The following is a 23,226-nucleotide window of genomic DNA, read 5'->3' as shown; positions in this document are numbered from 1 at the left end:
TAATCTGGCAAATTTCAATTTGAAAATGGAACGTTCTATATTTGACCCTGTAACTTTCCAAAACACCATAAAACCTGTTAATGGTGGGTACTGTTGTACTCGTGAGACATCGCTGATTACAAATATGTGCATTTTGTTGCAGTAAAACCTAACAGTATTATGACATTTACAGCTAAAATGTGAGGCGGAACTACAAATTTTTAAAAAAAATTTAAAAATTTCTCACAGTTTTTTTAATTGTATTCATAATAAATTAGGTTTCATATATAAATATTTGATATGGAATGAAAGCCCTGTTTCTCCTGAACAAAATGATATATAATAAGTGTGGGTGCACGTAATATGAAAGAGGGGAACTATGGTTGAACAGACATATAGCGCAAATTCCAGTTTTTGTTTACGTTTTGTTTTGATCACAACGTGTACTATTGACTCCGTCCTGAAGGGGTTAACAACAATAATAACAATAATAACAATAATAATTGCAGAGAGCAGCCTGTCTGTGGCTGACAATGACGGGGTTAATTCTAGGGGGAGGAGGGGCCGGTAGGCAGGGCTCTTCCCATCATGCACTGGGAGGGGGAAGTGTAGCTCAGCTGATCTGGGATTCCCTGATGTAGTTGCTTGGAGGGCTCTGCCAGTCTCTGCTCACACTCCACTCACAGCCGCTGCCATGCAGGTAAGTTAACCCCATCACTGCCGGGGGACACTTACTGACTCATCTCCATGGTAACCAGACCTGGGCACCTAGGGGTTAACTTTCCTTGTGATTAACCCCTTACTGTCATACTGCAGGTGGGGATTAACCCTTTCCTCGCCGAGGAGACAGAGCCTGAGTTATTCACTAAACTGCGAACTGAATACGAATGGAGAAATTCGGGGTAAACTAGAAACAGGAACTGACCTGCGAAACTTCCCCAACTCTGCAGTTTTCACAGCTCGGTTATTGTAACCTGAATTCTGCCATTCGGAGTTTAGTAAATAACCTTTGAAAGAGTTGGTGAAATGTGATCTCATCCCCCCACATGTTATAAAGCTACTGATCTCATGACTGGCCTCTTCACTGGGAGATAGTGATTAACCCCTTCCCTTCTAGGAGCTGGAAACACTGATTAACCCCTTCCCTTCTAGGAGCTGGATTCACTAAATTAACCCCTTCCTTGTCTAGGAGCTGGACTCACTAATTTAACCCCTTCCCTGTCTAGGAGCTGGACTCACTAATTAACCCCTTTCCTGTCTAGGAGCTGGAAACACAAAGTAACCCCTTCCCTGTCTAGGAGCTGGACTCACTAATTAACCCCTTTCCTGTCTAGGAGCTGGAAACACTAATTAACCCCTTCCCTCTCTAGGAGCTGGAAACCCTAATTAACCCCTTCCCTCTCTAGACGCTGGAAACACTAATTAACCCCTTTCCTGTCTAGGAGCTGGAAACACTAATTAACCCCTTCCCTCTCTAGGAGCTGGAAACACTAATTAACCCCTTTCCTGTCTAGGAGCTGGAAACACTAATTAACCCCTTTCCTGTCTAGGAGCTGGAAACACTAATTAACCCCTTCCCTGTCTAGGAGCTGGACTCACTAATTAACCCCTTCCCTCTCTAGACGCTGGAAACACTAATTAACCCCTTCCCTCTCTAGGAGCTGGAAACACTAATTAACCCCTTCCCTCTCTAGGAGTTGGAAACACTAATTAACCCCTTCCCTCTCTAGGAGCTGGAAACACAAAGTAACCCCTTCCCTCTCTAGGAGCTGGAAACACAAAGTAACCCCTTCCCTCTCTAGGAGCTGGAAACACAAAGTAACCCCTTCCCTCTCTAGGAGCTGGAAACACTAATTAACCCCTTCCCTCTCTAGGAGCTGGAAACACTAATTAACCCCTTTCCTGTCTAGGAGCTGGAAACACTAATTAACCCCTTCCCTCTCTAGGAGCTGGAAACACTAATTAACCCCTTCCCTCTCTAGGAGCTGGAAACACTAATTAACCCCTTCCCTCTCTAGGAGCTGGAAACACTAATTAACCCCTTCCCTCTCTAGGAGCTGGAAACACTAATTAACCCCTTCCCTCTCTAGGAGCTGGAAACACTAATTAACCCCTTCCCTCTCTAGGAGCTGGAAACACAAAGTAACCCCTTCCCTCTCTAGGAGCTGGAAACACAAAGTAACCCTTTCGCTGCCATAGAGCTTAAACCCAGGGATTGACATGCAGTCTTTCATAGTAATTAACCTCTTTTCTGTCATGTTAACTCCTTCTCTGAGAGTTGTAACACAGTGATTAACCCTTTCCTGAGACAGCTGTAACACAGTGACTACCTCCTTCTCCGAGAGTGATATAGAACCCTTATTTCGGACAGCTGTAAAATGATTAGCCCTTTTGTCTCTGAGCAAAAGAGCAGGAAATTATTTATTAACCCAGTCTGTGAGAACCTTATAACAATCTTCACCTCTATTTAGTCAAAAACACAGGTGTAAAAGTCAAAACACTTTGCTCAACCGCATGGTACTCAGACGGTTAACCACTACATAACTCAGAGCTTGACACTTATTGATGCCATCTTCTTGTTCATAACCTAGCTATAAAGCTAACCTAACCCTTTAACTGCCAATACCAGACTAATAGCCTGGTACTTGATGATCATAGGCAGTCATTGTCTTATTGACCTGAGATATTTTTATAACGTCTCTTCCTACAGATGTATTTCATCTTTTCCAATAATGTGACGCTGCTGTTTGATTTCTGGACTGTTCACACGCTGGCAGGTAGGTGATGTTCACACTCTACACAGGAGTGCAGGTTTATTTACTAAGAGGAGAAATCTCTGGATTTAAAGGTTAATTTAACATTTAAGGCCAATCTAGCCGAACTGGAATCATTGTCCAGGCCAGCTATGCTTCCAGTTTGGCTACTTTGGCCTTAAATGTGAAATTCACTTTTTTATTCACTTTGCATCCACACCAATCCTTACTTTAGTGACGAACCCTGTTAGTCTCCAATAACTTCAAGTTTATAGTTCTGACCTATGGATGTACAGACTCTTATATTTGCCGGTTAGTCTTCACTAGAAATCTGAGTGACAGTAGGAACTGCAGAAATATAAGATGTGGGCTGATGGGCAGGGAGCTCTGTTAAAGGGAAGTTTTGTGGTGGGAAGTGATTGCTGAGATGATTAGTGAATCTGTCAGAGATTGGGTGGAGTATTGTCTATAGAGATAGTTTAACCCCTTAAGGACACATGACATGTCATGATTCCCTTTTTCCCCCCCAGAAGTTTGGTCCTTAAGGGGTTAAAGCTATGGAATTGTAAGGAATAGTCTGGCAGAGCAAGTGAAAGTATTACAGAGGACACGTGTAATATGGGAGGCAGCCTGGAATATACAGGACTATTTACTAACATGTGAATTGCAACTTGAAGGCCAGAGTATCTAAATATTAGAGAATCTTTCACTTTGAATTCTCACCTTAGTAAATAGCTTGGTGCATAAAGCTGTACTTGGCATAGTGGCTTTGCATTGCAGTAGAGGGGCAGTACAAACAGGTGCAGTATTTATACAGAGATGGCTGTGTATTTTGTTTACCTGGTTACCTTACAGTAGTTTTTATGATGTTAATACAGTGTATAAACGTATATATTTTTCTGACATATGGTGGCAGTATGTATGGGTTGTGCTTCCTAATTGGGACAAGCATCTGCAAGATAGGTGATTAAGAAAAGTTCCTCCCCTTTACTCTACAAAGGGCTTCCCTGGCAAACAAACCTCAGTTCTTCCTTGTCCCAGCACGGGACGGGTCAAGCCTCTGTTGGAGGTGAGGCACAAAGGTTGCTGTCTGGGGGAGGAAGCCCGATAGCCGCCCGGATGGTAGGCTGAGCGGCATGGTTCCATCCGTCGAGGTTCCAGAGCCCTTTCTGTTTTAACTTTGCGCCGAGTATGTTCTGACTTGGTGAGTATGGTCGGGCCGGGGGACGCCTTCATTATGTTGCAGGCCGTGTGCCTGCACACCGTGGTGGAACGCACGCCCGCGTGGTGTTGCGTTCCACCGAAGTTCCGGGTGCCCTATTGCAAATGCGTGAACCGGAAATTCTGGGAAACTGCTGATTGCAGATCGCTGTACTGTACCCTCTAGCAGCAGAAAGCTTGTCAGAAGGGTTCCCTGTGTCACCAACCCCCCACACAGCTCAGAGGTTTTCGAGGTAAGATTAGCTGATCTTTGCCTTGAAAATCTGTTCTGATCAAAATTGCAGGTTATGGATGGAATTGTTTTGCAGAAAATGGACTGTATGTGCAAGACGGATGGTTTGTACACCATGGAATGCCTCTGCTATACTCTGCATTTGCTTATTGTATCTGTGCTACTCCCCTTAATATGGTTCTGGGGTTTATAAATATGACCAAGGTGCTGCAATTTCTTGGGTAAAATTAAGCAGTGAATATGCGATCATTCCTATCTTTGAATTCTTATAGAGAATCAAATAGTGTATCAGCTGCTCTGCCTGAGATGTTCCGCAGGTACCGAAGAGAAGCGTCCTTCGATAACTTCTAATGTCTGGCAATGTTTACCTCTTCAGACATGTCTGGTTCATCATACTGTGTGGAGTTGGTTCCCACCTGATGTACTGAGAAGGTTCATTAGGATTGAATGGGTCATGGGGCAGGATAAACCTGCTAAACTTTAATGAGTGTTATCTGTTCCTCAAACCCAATGTATTTCTTATAGGCAGAAATGGGAACACTCTGTGTAATGAGTCTTTCTTGCCCGACATTTAATATGATTACCATCAAATGCGTGAATGTTACACCCATAGGTACACTGGGAATCCATACAATTCTGCAGGAGCTGGCTTTAAAAACCCAGTTGTCAACCTCAAAGGCTGAGCCTGGAACCTCTTGCAGACAATCTTTCCAGACTGCTGGGTTTCAGTATGGGTCTTTGCTGGCAGGTGCAGCGGTGTCCAAAACTTATAACTTTGTTTACAATCGTTAATGGAGGTTAATTACGTAAGTCTCCTGATAAGCAGCTTGTCATTTTCCTGTTTTATTTGTGATTGCCACATATTTTATATGGATTTTACTAATAAAATGTGACCATGTCTTTCGAGATCATGGGTTGATCTGCTGTTTCCCTTTTATCCTGGTGGCTTAAGCTTGGACGGCAGATCAGCGTCCTTTTCAGTTCCCTATTTACTCCCATTAGGGAAAGGGGTATCTTTTTATAACTTATGTCGAAAGAGGAAAAAAGCTCTGCCTCAAGACATGTAGAACTAGGTCCGACATGGGTAGGCGTTTCGGACGCCAAGAAGTTTGGAGACATAATCTTGCATTTCTAAGTGTGGATAGCTCAGTGGGTTTAGACGTTATTCAACCCCTGGGGTTCACAGGTTTGTTTCCCCTGCAGGGTTGACTCAGCCTTTCATTTCTTGAGGTAGATGACTGGAGTACCATTCAATAGAGTCACTTAACATTGCCAGGATGGATTTGGGAAACAGTATTTATCTTAATGTCTCTTGCCTGGCTTTTAAGTGGAACCTACTTGCAATCACTGGTTTCTTGATCTGGTTAAAGAGGGCACCGCTTGCTCTTTTCAAATCTGCCCAATTTATAAACTTCCGAACATCTGATACTCGATTTACAGAAACCGTGTTCCTGTTGGATTCAAGGAGTTTGAGATATGGTTCTGTGAACCACGAAGTTCATTGGGAATCTCCCGGTTATCAAACTCTGATCATTCTTTTAAACCGGTTATGAATTTAAATAAATTGGTTCCTCTCCTGAGGTTCAGCATTGAAACTTCTGCTTCTGTAACCCTGATTCTGCAGAAATGAATTTCATGGTGTATATAGATCCCAGAGATATATTCCCACATATCCCTATAGCGGCCCCTCTAGAAGTTTTCTGAAAATACGCCATAATACGTGGATTGTAGAGATTTCATTGCTCTTCAAAACGCTCCCATAACAGTAATCCAAATTGTTACTTTAAAAGGCAATCTAGACGTGGACCCCTTGCTCACGGTGCCTAGAGGGATATTGGCTATACCACACTGATGATACCTTACAAGGTTGAAACGATCATCTGGGGTTGCTGTATCTCTCGTGCAGAGGGAACTTGCTGGCGTTTCGGATTTGGACTGCCCGTACGGGTGGGACCAGTCTGATATGCTTCAGATATGTTCTCTCTGTAATGGCACAAGTTGAGCTAAAACCAGCTCAAGATCTGAGTGGGGACCCTCCGAAGGGCAGGCTAATTGAGCTGTTGTCCGCTCTCACCTCTCTTGCTATTTGTTTTTCTCTCCAATAACAGCATATTTTAGAGAATGAGGCATTCCCTACCTGGGAGTTTGGCTACTTATTGCTAATCGTGAAGTTTGCCCTTTTAAGTATGTTCTGGTAGCTAGCAGAGCGGTACAACAACATGGTTTAATACAGAGACTATGACGTATTTTTTTTTTCTTCTCCAGGAAACCTAGGGTTTTTTGAGGTTCGTGTTAACCTTAAAACGCTACCTCTGCACTCATAAAGGAAAGGTCTAATTACTAATAAAGCGAAAATTCCTCCATAAGGACAGGAGAGATTGCTGACACCTTCAATTCCTGCGGTCTACTGGGCAAAATCTGGATTTGGCCGCTACAGTGGAAAATTCTCTCATCTGGGTCAAAGTGTGCAAAACTTGGATTTCTGTCTCCTAGACTCTCTTTCTGCCAATAGAAGGAGTAATTTTCACCACAGAATGCATCTAACACTGGCTGGGTCACTCGTCTAAATTCTCTAATGTGCCAGCGTTCTTGGTCCTAAGAAACATAGTCCACTAATTTCAGAGCTCTTAAGGCAGTTCTTCACTCCCCTCACCAATTCAGATCTTGGTTGATTGAGGGACCTATTACAGTGCGGTCAGACCACAACACTGTTTTCCTCACGTCAACAGACAGGGCCGTGCCAGAGACAAGGTATGTTTTAGCTATGTACCAAAACGGTGTACTGGGCTCAGGTCCTCTGGGATCTCTGGGAGGTCCTCTCTCCATTCCACTCATGATGTGTCGACAATGTCATCACCTACAACCTCAGCACAAGAAATTGTGATCTGATCATGTTCACAGTCTACAGAGAGATTTGGAGTGCCCGGATAGACATTATGGAAAAGAGGGAGAACCTGAAAATTCTCAGGTTTGCCTCTCTGTACAGGACAGATGGTTCACGTTGCATAGTTTCTCTATCTAATGGTATTTCTCCAGGCTTTCAATTTTTTTTTCTCCTATAGTCTGTTCCCGAAGACTTCTTCAAAGAGGTAACGGACAGAGCAGTGGTTCTGCCAATCTTTCCGTACTGGCCAAACACGAGCCAGTTTTCGGCCTTGGTGGAGATGACTTTCAAGTTTGGGGATCTCAAAAACACTTTTGGAAGACCGTATATACTGGTTAGAGGTTTCTTTAAAGTAATAGGCTTCTTAGGCCACCCAGGAAGTTCTGTTTCCCTCCTGGGATCTTTTTTAAGTCTCTCAGGTCCCGTTCTCCTTTTGGAGGGGTTCCTTTTAATATGATAAAGCTTAACCAGCATTCTTAGTGGCCATTACCTCTGCCAAAAGAGTAAGCGAGCTTCAGGATATATCTTCTTCAGTGGAACTTCTTATATTCCATCAGGGTGAAAGTTGTTTCATCTTTTAGAGCTGTTAATCAGCTCATCCTTCTATAATTATGCCACCTCACCGCTGGAGCTAGATGGCATATTCTAGAGTTAAAAAAGGGCATTTCAGAAGTACCTATCAATACCAGTCGAATTAAGAAGGTCAGATCACCTGTTGACAACTTCTAGGAAAGTTTTTAAGGGGAATGAAACCTCATAATTCTATTTCTCGTTATTTTGTCAATCATATGGCCTATGCTTCAGTAGTTTTGATTCATCAGCGTCTTTCACAGCGCATTCCAATAAAGGCAATGGCCACTTCGTGGGCAGAGAAAAGCTTGCTTCACCCGAAGAAATCAGCATGGCTGCTTCTTGGTCAGCTTTTAGCACCTTACAAAACATCAGGCATTTTCAAGCTAGATATACTCTCTGCCTCTAAAATTGCGTTAGGGTGTAGGTACTTCAAGCTGTTTAGGCATAAGGCCAATCCGATTGGGAATCTTGCCATATCCCATACGTACGGCCACCATATTTACTCACCGTAAATTATTTTTTTCTTAATATGGTGGCAGTACAAATCTCCCTCCCTCTAAATTACAATTTTGCTTACAGTGCATGCTTTAGCATGACAGACAAGATATAAAGGCAAGAAAATATACAATGCACACAGGATATATACAATAAATATACAGGGTGGTTAAATATGAAGGATAGAGTCTTAGTGTGGTCTTCCAGAAGGCTACCTTTGCTTATTGCAGACGATCAGCTGATGGAGCACTGAGTTTCTTACAGCAGTATTGGGGCTTGATAGTTTTGAACTTCATTTGTTCGGTGCTGTATTTCACACTGAATAATTTGTTCCCAAAATTTAGAATCCTGCAGAATTAACAGTGAAATTGTAGGCCAAAAAAGCCATCTCTGCAGTATATTTTATCCTAGAATTCTCAATTACATTTTTAATAAACCCTCAAGCCTTGTCACTCCCTTTAGTCAATGTTTTTGTTTTGTTCCCCTTCAATGTTTGACCTTTAAAACTTACACCAAGGCTGGCACTTTAGTAAGAGAAAGTTGTTTGTATATGTGTGTATTTTGGTGCCCTGTGTACCTGCATGCAGTGACTTATAACCGTAACCCGAAGTAAAAACCAATACATCAGTAGTGCTGCCCCGTCTCCTCTATCTTACATCACAGGGGGCATTTTACCTTCCAAATCTGTCCAACTTGTGCGTACATCGTGCGTGTCCCTACCTCCTCCTATCCACAAATACATGATCGTCTACATGGGAGACCACTTGGCATTTTTGTTTTTGTCACACAAGTCACAAAACTGTGATCAGGATTGTTAATAAATGGACAGTAGCCACAGTATAGCTACTGTACTCTTAGCCATCAGTTTCACTCATAAAATGTGGTTATTATCATAGTTATTAGAGTAGGGACACGCACCTAGGTATGATGGGAGAAACAAGGGGAATAAAGGATGGAGGGGGTATGAGAAGAGAGCATCAAAACAAAGGAGGGAAGGAGAAGAGAGAAAAGGAGAGGGAGAAGTTGGGGAAGGGAGTATGAGAAGAGAAACACCATAGGGAAAAGCAGAACATGGAGAAAGGGGAAGAGGTACACATGTAAACAAATTTAGGTTGATGGAGGGCCACACTACAACACGTCAGAGCACAAGGGGTCCTGTGGGAAACTGCACATGTGCAAGAAACACAAAGGGGTGAGGGAAGCGAGGCTAAAAAAAGGCATCTGGGGTACAAGAGAACTAAAGAGGGGTAAGAATTTCAAATGGCGGTTTATTTTTATTTATTTTTCTTCTAAATTTCTAGATAAATACGGGGGGAGGAGTATCTACAATTCTGAAATCTGGTATATATCCCATTGATTTCTGGATAGAATTAGAGACTTTCTTCCTAGTCTGTGAGTGGGCTCTCTGCTACAGTTTTTTGTTAGTAGATACAGGAGTTTTAAAGGGGCACTCTAAGTACCATAACAACTTAATTTCAACAAAGTTGTAATCGTGCCAGGAGGTCCCTAGCCCCTTCATACCTTAAGGGGCTAAACAGTTTATGAATGGTTTAAATGTAAGCATACGAAGATGTTGTTTTACATATATAATATATATTATTATTATTATTATCGCTATTTATATAGCGCCAACAGATTCCGTAGCGCTTTACAATATTATTAGAGGGGAAATTTAAGTATAAATAGGACAATTACAAGAAAACTTACAGAAACGATAGATTGAAGAGGGCCCTGCTCAAACGAGCTTACAGTCTATAGGAGGTGGGCTATAAAACACATTAGGTCAGGAAAAAGCAGTCAATTTGGGTGGGAGTGAAGCAGAGCTGGAGGAGAGAGTAAAGTGCTGCCCTTTAGGAGAGAGCAAGAGACAGGTATGTGAGGTAGAGGTTAGTCTTGGAGGCCATAGGCTTTTCTAAAGAAATGGGTTTTAAGGCACTTCTTAAATGATTGAAGACTAGGGGAGAGTCTGATGGCAGTAGGCAGGCTATTCCATAGAAAGGGAGCCACCCGCGAGAAGTTCTGCAAGCGCGAGTTGGCCGTACGGGTGCGAGCAGCAGACAGAAGAAGGTCACGGGCAGAGTGGAGAGACCAAGAAGGGACATACCTATGGATCTGTGAGGAGATATGAGGGGCTAAGGTTATTCAGTGCTTTATAGGTATGGTTAAGCACTTTGAATTGACTCCTGTACTATACAGGAAGCCAATGTAAGGACTGACAGAGGGGTGAGGTATGAGAGGACCGACTAGAGAGGAAAATCAGTCTGGTGGCAGCATTCATTACAGACTGTACCGGGGCAATATGGCTATTGGGAAGACTTATTAGGAGAGAGTTGCAATGGTCCATGCGCAAGATTACTAGAGCATGGACAAGCTCTTTGTAGCATCTTGTGTAAGAAAGGTTTTTAAGGTGGAATTGGCATTATTTGACAACAGACCGGATGTGCGGCTCAAAGGTGAGTCCAGAATCAAAAGTAACGCCAAGACAACGTGCTTGTAAGGATGGGCTGGTTCTGTTTTGGAAAGATGCAGTTTCAGAAAGCGGGAGGGAGAGGGGAGAGGTCCGGGGAGGAGATATCAATCTAATCTATCATACAGCTTATAAACCTCCAACCTCCTTCCCTTATCTGCAGCCGTATTTTCAAAGTGGTGGTCCACTTCAATTTCAAGCCTGAAAGGTAGCTGACTTCTGGAGAAGTTCCTGCGTTTTCGCACGAACCGTTAGATTCTCATGCAGACGAAAGATTTCTGGTTCTCACAATGGTTTGGTTCTCACGAACAGGTTGAACCAAATAAACGTTGCGCTGCAAAGATCGGCTTTCGTACCGCGCATGTACATCTAGAGCCCTCCAACATGTGACTGTGTTATTAGTGAGTACCTAGTCTTTCGGGGGCCTAACGTGCCTCGTTTGGCAAAATATTTTCATACGCACGCATCACTTGTTACATGGTCTAAAGTTCACGAAATACATTATCTAAATCTCATTAACTAAAGCACTAACTTAAACGAAGTCGCACTAACAAACAAACCTAAAAATAGACTGCAAACTCCCGTACGGTTAAACCATACGATTGCTAAATGTACGAACCCCTCTTTTTACCATGGTAAAACTTTACGTTCGTGAATCAATCAAAGTCAGCTACACTAACGCACGTACGCAAGTACTTTAGGTACTGTTTTGCACAAATCATTAGAGACACGAAATAAACTAGAAAATGTAATTCTTATGTATGTCAATGGAGTTACTATCGGTTAAAAGAAATGCTATTTAAATAGAATTATACGGAAGAATATTAAATGTTTAAGGGGTAACATGGTGGTACGGTGTTATAGGGTATTATGTAGGAATCAATTCTAGTATGTTTATACATATAAGTTCAGTTTAAAATACTCACTAATTTAGGTCCTAAGTGGAGATGGTAAGGAATATTAGGTATAATTATACGGTCATCGGCATAGTGTTTATATGTATTACATTTATTTATTTATTTATTTATTATTGCTATTTATTAAGCGCACACAGATTCCGCAGCGCTGTACAATTAGTGGAGAAACGTACAATATACACATACAAATACAAGAGGTAATTTATTATAGGTTCTGGTTGTCACAGCAGTGGAATATTCTGTTAGTCATTAGGCCTGTTCTCATTTCATTTCCGGTAGGTTGGTGTCGGATTCTAATCATTTAAGTAAAGTCAACCAATTTGACAAGGGCAGCTTGATTATACTCCTTGTTCCCTTGACCATTATAATCACATTCTTTTAGAGACCTGTCAGTGATTCTTAAAACCAGAGACCCCAGACTCAATTTAAAAACTTGAATATTCCAGACTACGTTTTGGCTTTTGGCCTTATAGAGACGTCATTTGTTCTAATCAACCAGCCCGTAGAGAAGAACTAGATCTATATATGCTCAAATTAGTGGACCTTTTGTCACTGCACACCGGGCGAGGCCAGTGCGCTTCGCTCACCAGACGCCGCATGGATTTTGGAAGTGGCGAAAGCGCCACACCCTCCTCCAAGCCGCCAGCTTACACTGCACTCTCTCCTTGCCCACTGGCCCCTGCAGCCATCCCATATGGCTGAAGTGGTCTGGGTGCCTATAGTGGTCCTTTAATCTGTACATGTGGGTCGCACTATACGCCCACTGCATAAGCGAATAAGGGAGCATGTTAACATTTTGAGAGGAGTTACCCAACATAGTGTTTCAGCACATTTTAAATTAAAACGCAATATGGACCCGAAGAGGTCTAACATTTTTAAGAATTCTAATAGTGAACAAATCCCATAGAGGGGGAGACCATACCTCAAAAATAGGGAGAGGAAATGAAATGGGTCCACAGACTAAAAACCTTGGAACCACATGGTTTAAATATAGTTTGATCTTTTTAATTTTTTCTAAATAATATTTAAAACAAAAATTCTAAAAAAAAATGTCTTTACAATTGTATTATGTTTATTAGTTTATCATATTCTACTTATTTATTTAAGGTTTAACATTGAATGTATTATAATGTAATTCACTTGTGTTTTAGGCTACATCGTATGCGGACTAAACTCTCTTTGTTTTAGATCTCCTTCTTATCGTTGTATTAGTTTTATAGTGTTTATGCATATACTTTAATATAATATGTCTATTATACTAAATTGTATCCTCATTTTTTTTAGCCAAAATTTATTGGAATGTGTTTATATCTTATCTGATATTTATATGTAATTGTACCTTTTGACTTTTTAGCTACTTAGCTAATAATCCCTAATTCTCGATTTACATATGATTGTACTTATTATGCATGCAAATTAGGCATTGGAATGAAGCCAATTAGAGAGACAGCTTTGTGAACTTTTTTTGGACAAACGCCCCTTAATGGGAAATAAAATGAGACTGTGGTGAACTAATGGGTGGATCTGATGAAGCCGAGCATATCGGCGAAACGCGTCATCACGCGTAACGGCCATAAGCCCCACCTACCGGAAGTGTTTGATTGTGAGAGACTGTTTTCGGCACTCAGAGTCCTGCAAGCCGGCGCTGGACCAGGAGAGCCTACAAGCCATCACAGCACAGAGAAAGCAGAGGAAACATAGAATAAAGGGACGTTACAGCCTGATAAGCCGTTTTTAATCCTGAAAGTGATAATAAAGATTTCTACTGTCACCACAGCTTCCTGTTTGCTTATGTTGCTCAAGATGCAATCAAAGTTGAGAGCAGACTAAATTGCTCTATCCTTGTGAGCGTTTTCGTTCATATTTTGCATATATAATATTCAAACATGCTGTCTTATGATTGTATATTTCCCCCTTTTTTTGAGATCTATATTGGAATGCCGATACAAGTTAAAGGTATATTCCAAAGTGGGAAAGCTAAGTACAATTTTTGGTTGTCAATTGCACTATCCTTGCAAAATATTTGTACACATTTATAAGTGTGTTTTTGCACAAATTTATTTTGGTCTTAAAGGCACAGCGCACTTTACTTCTGGTTTTGTATAGTTACACGTGATTGAGCTTTTCCACTGTATAAAGTGCTGCTTATCACATATTTATTACTATCAATTGATTCAGCGCCATAACATTACTTGTGTGTTTTTTTTAGTATAGGTATCAAACATTACCTACTAACATCTCATCCAAATCATAACCCCTTATTAAGGTCGCACCCAGTGAACAGTGTCCTTAAAAGGTATTCAAGTACAGAAACCCCACAAACGTTTACCAATAGACAGTACATTTTTCAGAGCAATCTCAGATTTGCTGGACACCAAACCATTCGAACACCATACGACAATAGTTATGCAAGCAGCCATTTATTTGTCTTTTTACGGGTTCTTAAAGCGACACTCCAGGCACCCAGACCACTTCTGCCTATTGGAGTGGTCTGGGTGCCAACTCCCATCACCCTTAACCCTGCAAGTGTAATTATTGCAGTTTTTATAAACTGCAATAATTACCTTGCAGGGTTAAGTCTTCCTCTAGTGCAGGGGTTCTCAACCCAGTCCTCAGGACCCCCTACCAGTCCAGGATTTGGGGATTACCTGGGTGTGTCTAAGGTGTTTAGAAAAAGGGGGAAAAAAACACCTTAGACTCTAAGGTGTTTTTTTTTTTTTTTTTCTTTTTCTAAACACCTTAGACACACCCAGGTAATCCCTAAACCCTGGACTGGTAGGGGGTCCTTGAGGGCAAAGTTGAGAACCCCTGCTCTAGTGGCTGTCTATCTGCCACTAGAGGGACTTCCGTGTTCTTAGAACACAAAGTGTTTTAAACGACGCTGGATGTCCTCACGCTCTGCATGAGGACCTCCAGTGTCGCCGTAATCCTCATAGGAAAGCATTTAATAATTCTTTCCTATGGGGAGGTCTAATGCGCGCACAGCCATTGCGCGTATGCGCATTAGGTCTCCCCGCCCCCTGCAGGCTGACGGCGCTGGATTCAGTCAAGTCACTAAAGGGGTTTTTAACCCCTTCAGCAACATGGGATGGGGGGTGGGAGGGAGAGGGGCACTGCAGGAACCTACAGTGCCAGGAAAACTGATAGGTTTTCCTGGCACTGGAGAGTCCCTTTAAGACCAAAAGAGTTCACAGTCGATGAATCCATATAAACACAAACATGCTTAAGGAATAGTGATCTAGTTAAAATAGATCACTTTTCTCGGTCCATTAAACAGTCTAAGAAAAGTAAAAAAGGACATCGTACAGACATTTCATTCTACCCAACAAGTGATAAATGGTGTCCAATCAAGGTGTTTGGTTTAGATGTAATGGACAAACTTACCAACACCAACGCTTCAGAGTCACCATTGTTAAGCCTGCATGGCAAACCAATGCCAACTCAAAAATGTATGTTGTAAGTTACGATGTTGATCGTTAGATTAGGATTAAATCGAGCATCATTTACAGGTCATTCTTCGAGGATTGAAGCAGCCACTTCAGTATCAAATCATAACATACAAACTCATGTCATTAAAAATATAGTAGGCATATCCGTAACCCAGAGAAAGAAGTTAGAACTGCTTTTCTTAACATAGCACTGTAATGATAATTGTATTTTGTGTTTAACCCCTTAAGGACTGAGCCAAATGTACACGTTGTGAACGAAACAAAATGTAAACAAAACCTGGCATTTGCGCTATATGTCTGTCCAACCGTAATTCACCTCTTTCATATTAAATGCACCCACACTTATTATATATCAGTTTATTCAGGGAAAACAGGGCTTTCATTTAATATCAAATATTTAGCTATGAAAAAATGCAAAAAACTGCAATTTTGGCTAGTGTTTGTGACTAAGTGGCTACTATAAAGACTGAACATACCCCGTTTGCAATACCTTGGATTGTCTACTAGGCTTGTGTTTCATTTTTTTTCCACATTAAAATTTGCCAGATTGGGTACGTTGCCTTTGAGACCCTATGGTAGACCAAGAATGAAAATTACCCCTATGATGGCATACCATTTGCAATAGTAGACAACCCAAGGTATTGCAAACGGGGAATGTCCAGTCTTTATAGTAGCCACTTAGTCACAAACACTGGCCAAAATTGGCGGTTTTTGCATTTTTCACACACAAATACTAACGCTAACTTTGACCAGTGTTTGTGACCAAATGGCTACTAAAAAAAGACTGGACATACCCCCCATTTGCAATACCTTGGGTTGTCTACTATTGCAAATGGTATGCCATCATGGGGGTAATTCTCATTCTTGGGCTACAATACGGTCTCAAAGGCAACGTACCCAATCTGGCAAATTTTAATGTGGAAAAAAATGAAACCCAAGCCTTATATTTGTAGCTGTAACTTTTGAAAACACCATAAAACCTGTACATGAGGGGTACTGTTGTACTCGGAAGACTTCGCTGAACACAAATATTTGTGTTTCAAAACAGGAAAAAGTATCACAGCAATAATATCGTCCGTTTAAGTGTTGTTTGTGCGTGAAAAATGCAAAAAAAAGTCACTTTTACTGGCGATATCATGGTTGTAATACATTTTACTGTTTTGAAACACTAATATTTGTGTTCAGCGAAGCCCCACGAGTAGAACAGTAGGCCCCCCCCCCCCCATGTACAGGTTTTATGGTGTCTTGGAAAGTTATAGGGTTAAATATAGTGCTAGCAAATTAAATTCCCTTTACTTTCGGCATGGGTTGTCAGGCAGGTCCCGCTAATTGTAATTAATTAAGATACCCAATTATGTAAAAATATTACATAAATATATGTGTAGAATTAATATATGTGTGTGTGTGTGTGTGTGTGTGTGTATGTATATATATATATATATACCGTATATACTCGAGTATAAGCCGACCCGAATATAAGCCGAGGCCCCTAATTTTACCCCCAAAAAACTGGGAAAACTTATTGACTCTAGTATAAGACTAGGGTGGGAAATGCAGCAGCTACTGGTAAATTTCTAAATAAAATTAGATCCTAAAAAAACTACATTAATTGAATATTTATTTACAGTGTGTGTGTATGAATGCAGTATGTGTGTGTGTGTGATGCAGAGCCTTGGTGGGGGGTGGGCATTTTTATTATTTTTTTTATTATTTTAATCTTAATATTTTTTGTTATATTAATTTTTTGTAAATTATTTTTTTTATTTTTTATTATTAAAAAAAAATAAAAATGTCGTCCCCCCTCCCTGCTTGATACATGGCAGGGAGGGGGGCTCTCCTTCCCTGGTGGTCCAGGGGCATTGGTAGTTCAGTGGGGGAGGAGGGGGGCTGGCAGAGAGTTTACTTACCTCTCCTGCAGCTCCTGTCAGCTTCCTTCTCCTCCGCGCCGGTCCGTGCAGCTCCTCTGTCACCTCACAGTGTAAGTCTCGCGAGAGCCGCACTATGACCCCGCGGCTCTCGCGAGACTTACACTGGGAGCTGACAGAGGTGCTGAACGGACCGGCGCGGAGGAGAAGGGAGCTGACAGGAGCTGCAGGAGAGGTAAGTAAACGCTCTGCAGCCCCCACATCCCCTTGTCTGTATTATGGCAATGTAAATTGCCATAATACAGACAGTGACTAGAGTATAAGACGTGTTGGGGTTTTTCAGCACAAAAAATGTGCTGAAAACCTCGGCTTATACTCTAGTATATACGGTATATAATTTTTTTAAAAATATTTTTATTTATATATAGGTGTGTGTGTGTGTGTGTGTGTGTGTGTGTATATATATATAGTGATATATACGTATATAGATATATATATTTCGTTCTACGTGTTTTTTGATATAAATATATATATATTAATATCACAATACAGTTAGAACAAAATAACACACATCTATATATTTTTTTTTTTTACGTATTTACATATTTAATTTTTTTATTATATATAATATATATATAACAATAATTATATATATATATATATAAAATCAGTATCAGTCTACATGTAATTTGATATATATATATATATATTAATAGTAAAATACACCTATACAGTGTATATGTGTGTGTGTATGTATGTGTGTATATATATATATATATAATCTAAGTATATATTATTATTTTTTTACACTTTTAACATTTATTTTATTTTCAGCCAGCAGGGGGACCACCTGTCATTACAGTTAGTCCCCCTGCTGGCAATACAGAAGCCAGCTATCCCTGCCATGTGATTGTGAGGTCCTCGCAAGGACCTCACTCTCACATGGCCGGGGGTGACCGGAGGAGGAATATCTGCCGCGGGGGGGCTCCCTGGGAGTCCCCCCAACCGCGATCGCCGGCGGGCGTACTATTACGCCCGGAGGCGTTTAGAGCCGCCTATAATAGGACGTAATAGTACGCCCTCCGGTCTTAAGGGGTTAATAAACTTACATCCTGAAACTTTTTTTGCCCTCTTTATTACAGGCCTGACCATTCGTCGGTTTTGGCACACCACAACCGACTTGTTCATACAATGGTTCCTATTTCTTACTTCATAGTACATGCTATACGGCTTTTTTTTATATATATATATATATATATATATATATATATATATATATATATATATATATATATATATATACACACACACCTGCTAACATTTCTGCCAGCACAATATATAAATAAAATTTTATATATATATATATTTTTTATTTAAGACCAAATTGTGTTTACCATGACCGGTAGAGGGATAATACCTGGCAGCAATGCACCGCTATTGACAGTTCAGTGCTTTAATTCGCCAATCTCCTAACCTTTCCAATTGACTTATTAGGTCTGGTTCTGTCATTCCTGGTTGTCCTCCTCCTTACAATCTTGTATGAAGCCTCCAAGGTTTGGAAGTCCAATCTCCTCAACAGAGTCCTGCTGACCATACCAGTGACTCCCGAATGTTCTCAATCCCCATCCCGGAGTACGGATTTAGAAGCAGACTCAGCTGCAACCTCTGACCCATTACTGTCCCCTGACAATCTTTCAAACCAGAACACTGAAACGATAGAACCTCTCTCTAGGGGATCCCGTTCATCACCCTGCAGGTAAAAGCACTGACATTGCCTCAATGCATTTCTCTGTATACCTAGAATGTTTGGGAGAGCCTAATGGTGTTTAAGATTTTTGGTTTAAAAATGTAAGATGTGTTAATATTTTTTTTATTTTTTTTCTCTCCTCTTCTGCATCTGATGTGGTTGACAGAAACCCAGTACTATTTTTACAATGGAGGAATAAGTAGTTAAAAGGGGACCCATCTAAGCAACATAATTACTACAGCTTATAGCTTAAAACACGTGGTGCCCTGGACAAAAACGTGGACTATCCCAGCCTCATAATATTATGTCACTTCTGTCTAACCTGGGTGGCATTCAGAGGTATAGGTTGTTTAGAGCGCCCTTTTTAATTTAGCAAAATTAATACAAACGAATCAGCATTGTTGAATAAGCTGGCTCTATATAAAGAAGGATATTTAGAAAACTGGGCAGACTAGATGGGCCGAATGGTTCTTATCTGCCGTCACATTCACATTCTATGAATTAAAGCCCTGCCGAATTTGTTGGCACTATATTAATAACATCATGCAGGCACTGCCTAACCCTCAGGGCATAAACTGCTTGGTTTTAAACCTGAAGTTTGTCCTCCACGAAGGTTTGCCTTGGCAGCTGGTGGTAGGCTGATGGCGTTCAACGCCCTGTGTACAGCAATGATGCAGTTCCTAGGGGATGAAGTGCGAGGAGTTGCGTAAGAAAATGGCGGAGCTCACGGGGGACAGATTTAGTGCCGTATAAGTAATTTCAGCTGTTTGCTAATTATGACACTTTTTAAAGGAACAATCCAAACCCCTAATTAATTATAGCTGGTTCCACCATGTAAGTAGTTAAGCTGTTTGCCAATACCTGTGGCCAATTTATTTGACTTCTAACCTGTGGCCTTTGGGAACCAATTTCTTTCTCTCCTGTCCAGCTACGAAGTGCTAGAATCTTCTGCTAAGAACATCCAATAGCTTTTCTGAGCGAAGACTTGCAGTGCACGGCCAGCTCACTGGCTAAGAATGTCAGCCGATCACTCTCAGCCAATGAGCTGCACCACTGGTATTTGCTTACAGCTCTTTTTTAGAGTCTCGGAGCAGCACCTGGTGGACCTCTGGTAAATGGTGCTTGGAGCATTCCTTTAAGACTGTAAATGCCAGAAGCATAAAATAGATTTGATTTCTGAAACATTAACCTCAAACCTTTACATTTGTGGTTTAGAAGGCTTTGGGGGCAGCAAGTTCAAGTACTTGTATGGCATATGTTTAACACAACTTCCCTTTACCTTTTACAAGCCACCTTTATAGCCTTCTATGTGAAAGGTTATGCTGCAAATCAAGTTCCATTGAGAATAGTGCTGCATGTAAAGGTATTATAAGCCACAGTTTTTCTTAAAATCGTGATTCCATTCATTTTAATGCATATTGCTTAGTGCTGAACTATATATCCTACGTCATCTGCTGGACAGATATTTATAGCATATTTTGGATGAAGAGATGCTGATTGGTTACAACCACTTCCTGGTCTGGAGTGTGGTCACAGGAGAACCAGCTCAATGGTGCTAATTTTTATTTTGAAAGATATCTAGCCACAGTGCCATTAGGACCCTCAAACATGCTGATGTGGAATTTTGTCAACCTTAAAGGACCACTATAGGCACCCAAATCACTTCAGCTCAATTAACCCCTTAAGGACCAAACTTCTGGAATAAAAGGGAATTATGACATGCCACACATGTCATGTGTCCTTAAGGGGTTAAGTGGTCTGGCTGCCAGGTCCCTCTAGTTTTAACCCTGCAGCTGAAAACATAGCATTGAGGGTTAATCCAGCCTCTAGTGGCTGTCTTCCTGACAGCCACTAGAGGCCGCTTCTGCAATTCTCAATGCAAAAATTGCATTGATCTCATGCTGGACGTCCATAGGAAAGCATTGAGTAATACTTTCCAAATGCGGTTTGAATGCGCGCGCAGCTCTAGCCGCGCATTCGGAGTGGATGTCGGCAGGGGGAGGAGAGGTCACCAGCACAGAGGGAGCCCGGCACTGGATTAAGGTAAGTGGTGAAGGGGGGCTCCGAGGGAGAGTGGGAACCTAATAACCCTATAGTGTTCCTGGCACTACAGTAGTGTTCCTTTAACCCCTTAAGGACCAAACTTCTGGAATAAAAGGGAATCATGACATATCACACGTCATGTGTCCTTAAGGGGTTAAACCCTTTGTTTTTTTACGCTGTAATTTCTTAGCATACACTGTGGGTCTATGCCAACTTGGCAAGCATGATAGTCGTTCATAAACACCTGGCCAGGGTAGCATAGAACTAGTCTCCCCTACCCTGTCTTTGAATAGGAGTATGTTACGTTGCTGGGGTATACTGCCTACTCATTATCCTATTTTATCTCTGCTCACAGGTGGTGGCTTCTTCACGGCTTTGTTACCTTGCTTCACACAGCTCAAGTTGTTCTTGGATACATGATCATGCTATGTGTAATGTCGTACAACGCTGCCATCTTTCTGTCCGTCATCATTGGATCTGCCCTAGGTTACTACGTGGCATTCCCCCTCCTCTCTAAATACCCCAAACCCCACTACCTATAGGATGAAGGATTTTACACTTGAACAGATGAAGCTCAGTAGTGATATTCTTATTGAAGAATATTCTCATTCGGTCTCACCACAAGTGTTGCATTGGTGGTGGCTTGTTCTTCCTAGTCCGTGAAGATGTTTTACTTTTGACACTCATGCTTCTCCTGGTCTTCCTGCAACCATTATCTCCATCTATTGTCTAGAGACTGCTGCACTGATCTGGAGTTTGATGTCTCCTCTGGCCACCTGATGGTGGCAGGTGCCTTATTGCTCTCCCTATTGTGATAACTCCAATTACAATACGTACGTCTCTCCTTTAAATTAACAGACTACATATAAAAGCCTAGAACTGGATCCCTAATGTGCTGCCTACTGTGGGCCCTGTAATTAATCAAATCTAAACCTCAAAAGGTGTCTGTATGTTGGGTTAAATTATTTTTTTAAACCGGTCAGAAAGTTAAAAGTATTTTAATAAAATTTTTGCAGACAGCAAGATGGCTAAGAAGTGAGGGATCAAATTGCTGATCTGAACCACATATGGAAACGTTAACCCAGCATGGTGTTTTTTTTTAATACTGTACTGAATGTAAATTTATTAAGGTTTGTATTAAATGTATTTTAAAGTTAAGTCTTATTTTAGAAAATTTGTGTTCGGTTTATTCTTAAAGGGCCACTCCACATACATAAAGAACTTCCGTATTTTAAAGGTGCTGGTTTCTATGAGAAGTGCTTATATTATTAAAGATGAAACCCCTTTGCATCTGTCAAAAAGCTAGGGCTATTTTGCTTCCTACTTCTGTTAGCTCCCCCTCAGCTAGCAGAAATGGCAGGTGAGCTCTACTCGCCCCCCGCATCCCACATCTCCGACATCAGATTAGCGAGTGTTCTTTCGGAACACTGTGCACGCGGATGAATTGCTTCAGAGGCTCACCAGTGAGTAGACTGTGCTAGGTTATTTCCTGGAGAATAGAATGCAGCTTTTGCAAGCTCTTTAACCCCTTAAGGACCAAACTTCTGGAATAAAAGGGAATTGTGACATGTCACACATGTCATGTGTCCTTAAGGGGTTAAGGACACATTACATGTGTGACATGTCATGATTCCCTTTTATTCCAGAAGTTTGGTCCTTAAGGGGTTAAATATATGACCACAGTGAATACATGCATGCAAGTATTTATTGGGAGTATATTTATTATTTAGGATCTTTTTTTTTTTTTTATAAATGATGCAGTGGTCCTTAAAGTGAAATTAAGGTAAACTGTCGAAGTTGTAGTTCTATACACTGGCCTGTAGACTTAACGAACATTTGGGGTGCAAGGTTTAGCAAGTGCTGCTCTATACTGTCTTCGCTGGTGTTAAATAAAAATATGTACTTAAGCATTAATGAGCATTTTGAAAACAGATGTCCAAACCAATCCTTAGATAAAATCATTAACGTTTTTAATAAGCAAGTCTTTTCAAGACCCCCAAAATGGACCTGGGCATTCTCCATTAGCAGGAAAAATCACTTGGAATAACTAGGACTGTTACTGTAATATGTTCAAGAGCTACAACACAGAAAACATGTGACACTTCATTTTCTTATAATAAAGTTTATTTATTATAATTAAAAGCTTTTTTTATTTTAGACGTTTTTATGTTTTAATAAAATATATTTTGGAATTAAGTAGATCTGGTTACGGAATAAAAAGGCACTGCTTGGTTTGAAAGGGGCTGGGCGCGGAATGTGGATCAGAGACACTCCAGCAGTTCTGGCCTACATTACCCATAATGCCTAGTGTGTGTTACAACCGGACACGAATGGGAAAAGTAGCCCACAACAGGTGACGTGAAAATAGTACATTACGCAATCTGTAGTATTTGCAGTCAAACAAAATACAGTTCACACTGTGTGGGGCTTTGTAGGGCAGTGTTACAAACACACAAGGTGTGCTGTGACACAAATTGGTATATAAAGTATGATAACACCTAGTCAAGGACATCTCTCATACAAACAAGGATATTCTTTGTAGTCCATCTATGTAACACACATATACATGCCTATCTTACATGTTCAATAGCTTGGTCACAA

General features: G+C 41.0%; 1 protein-coding gene across 1 annotated transcript; it reads left to right on the top strand.

The window, feature by feature from the left end:
- Window positions 1-586: 586 nt before the first annotated feature.
- On the top strand, window positions 587-21,783 carry SLC31A2 (solute carrier family 31 member 2). The gene is made up of 4 exons (XM_063431466.1): window positions 587-679; window positions 2,690-2,756; window positions 18,330-18,591; window positions 20,981-21,783. Exons 1-4 carry the CDS (start codon window positions 674-676, stop codon window positions 21,165-21,167), a joined length of 522 nt encoding a protein of 173 aa, XP_063287536.1. The 5' UTR covers window positions 587-673; the 3' UTR covers window positions 21,168-21,783.
- The last annotated feature ends 1,443 nt before the right edge of the window (window positions 21,784-23,226 follow it).

Source organism: Pelobates fuscus, chromosome 9 (assembly GCF_036172605.1).
Source record: "Pelobates fuscus isolate aPelFus1 chromosome 9, aPelFus1.pri, whole genome shotgun sequence".
Classification (NCBI taxonomy): Eukaryota; Metazoa; Chordata; class Amphibia; order Anura; family Pelobatidae; genus Pelobates; species Pelobates fuscus.
The sequence above is the reverse complement of the archived record's forward strand: the minus strand, read 5'-3'. Positions and strand labels throughout refer to the sequence as shown.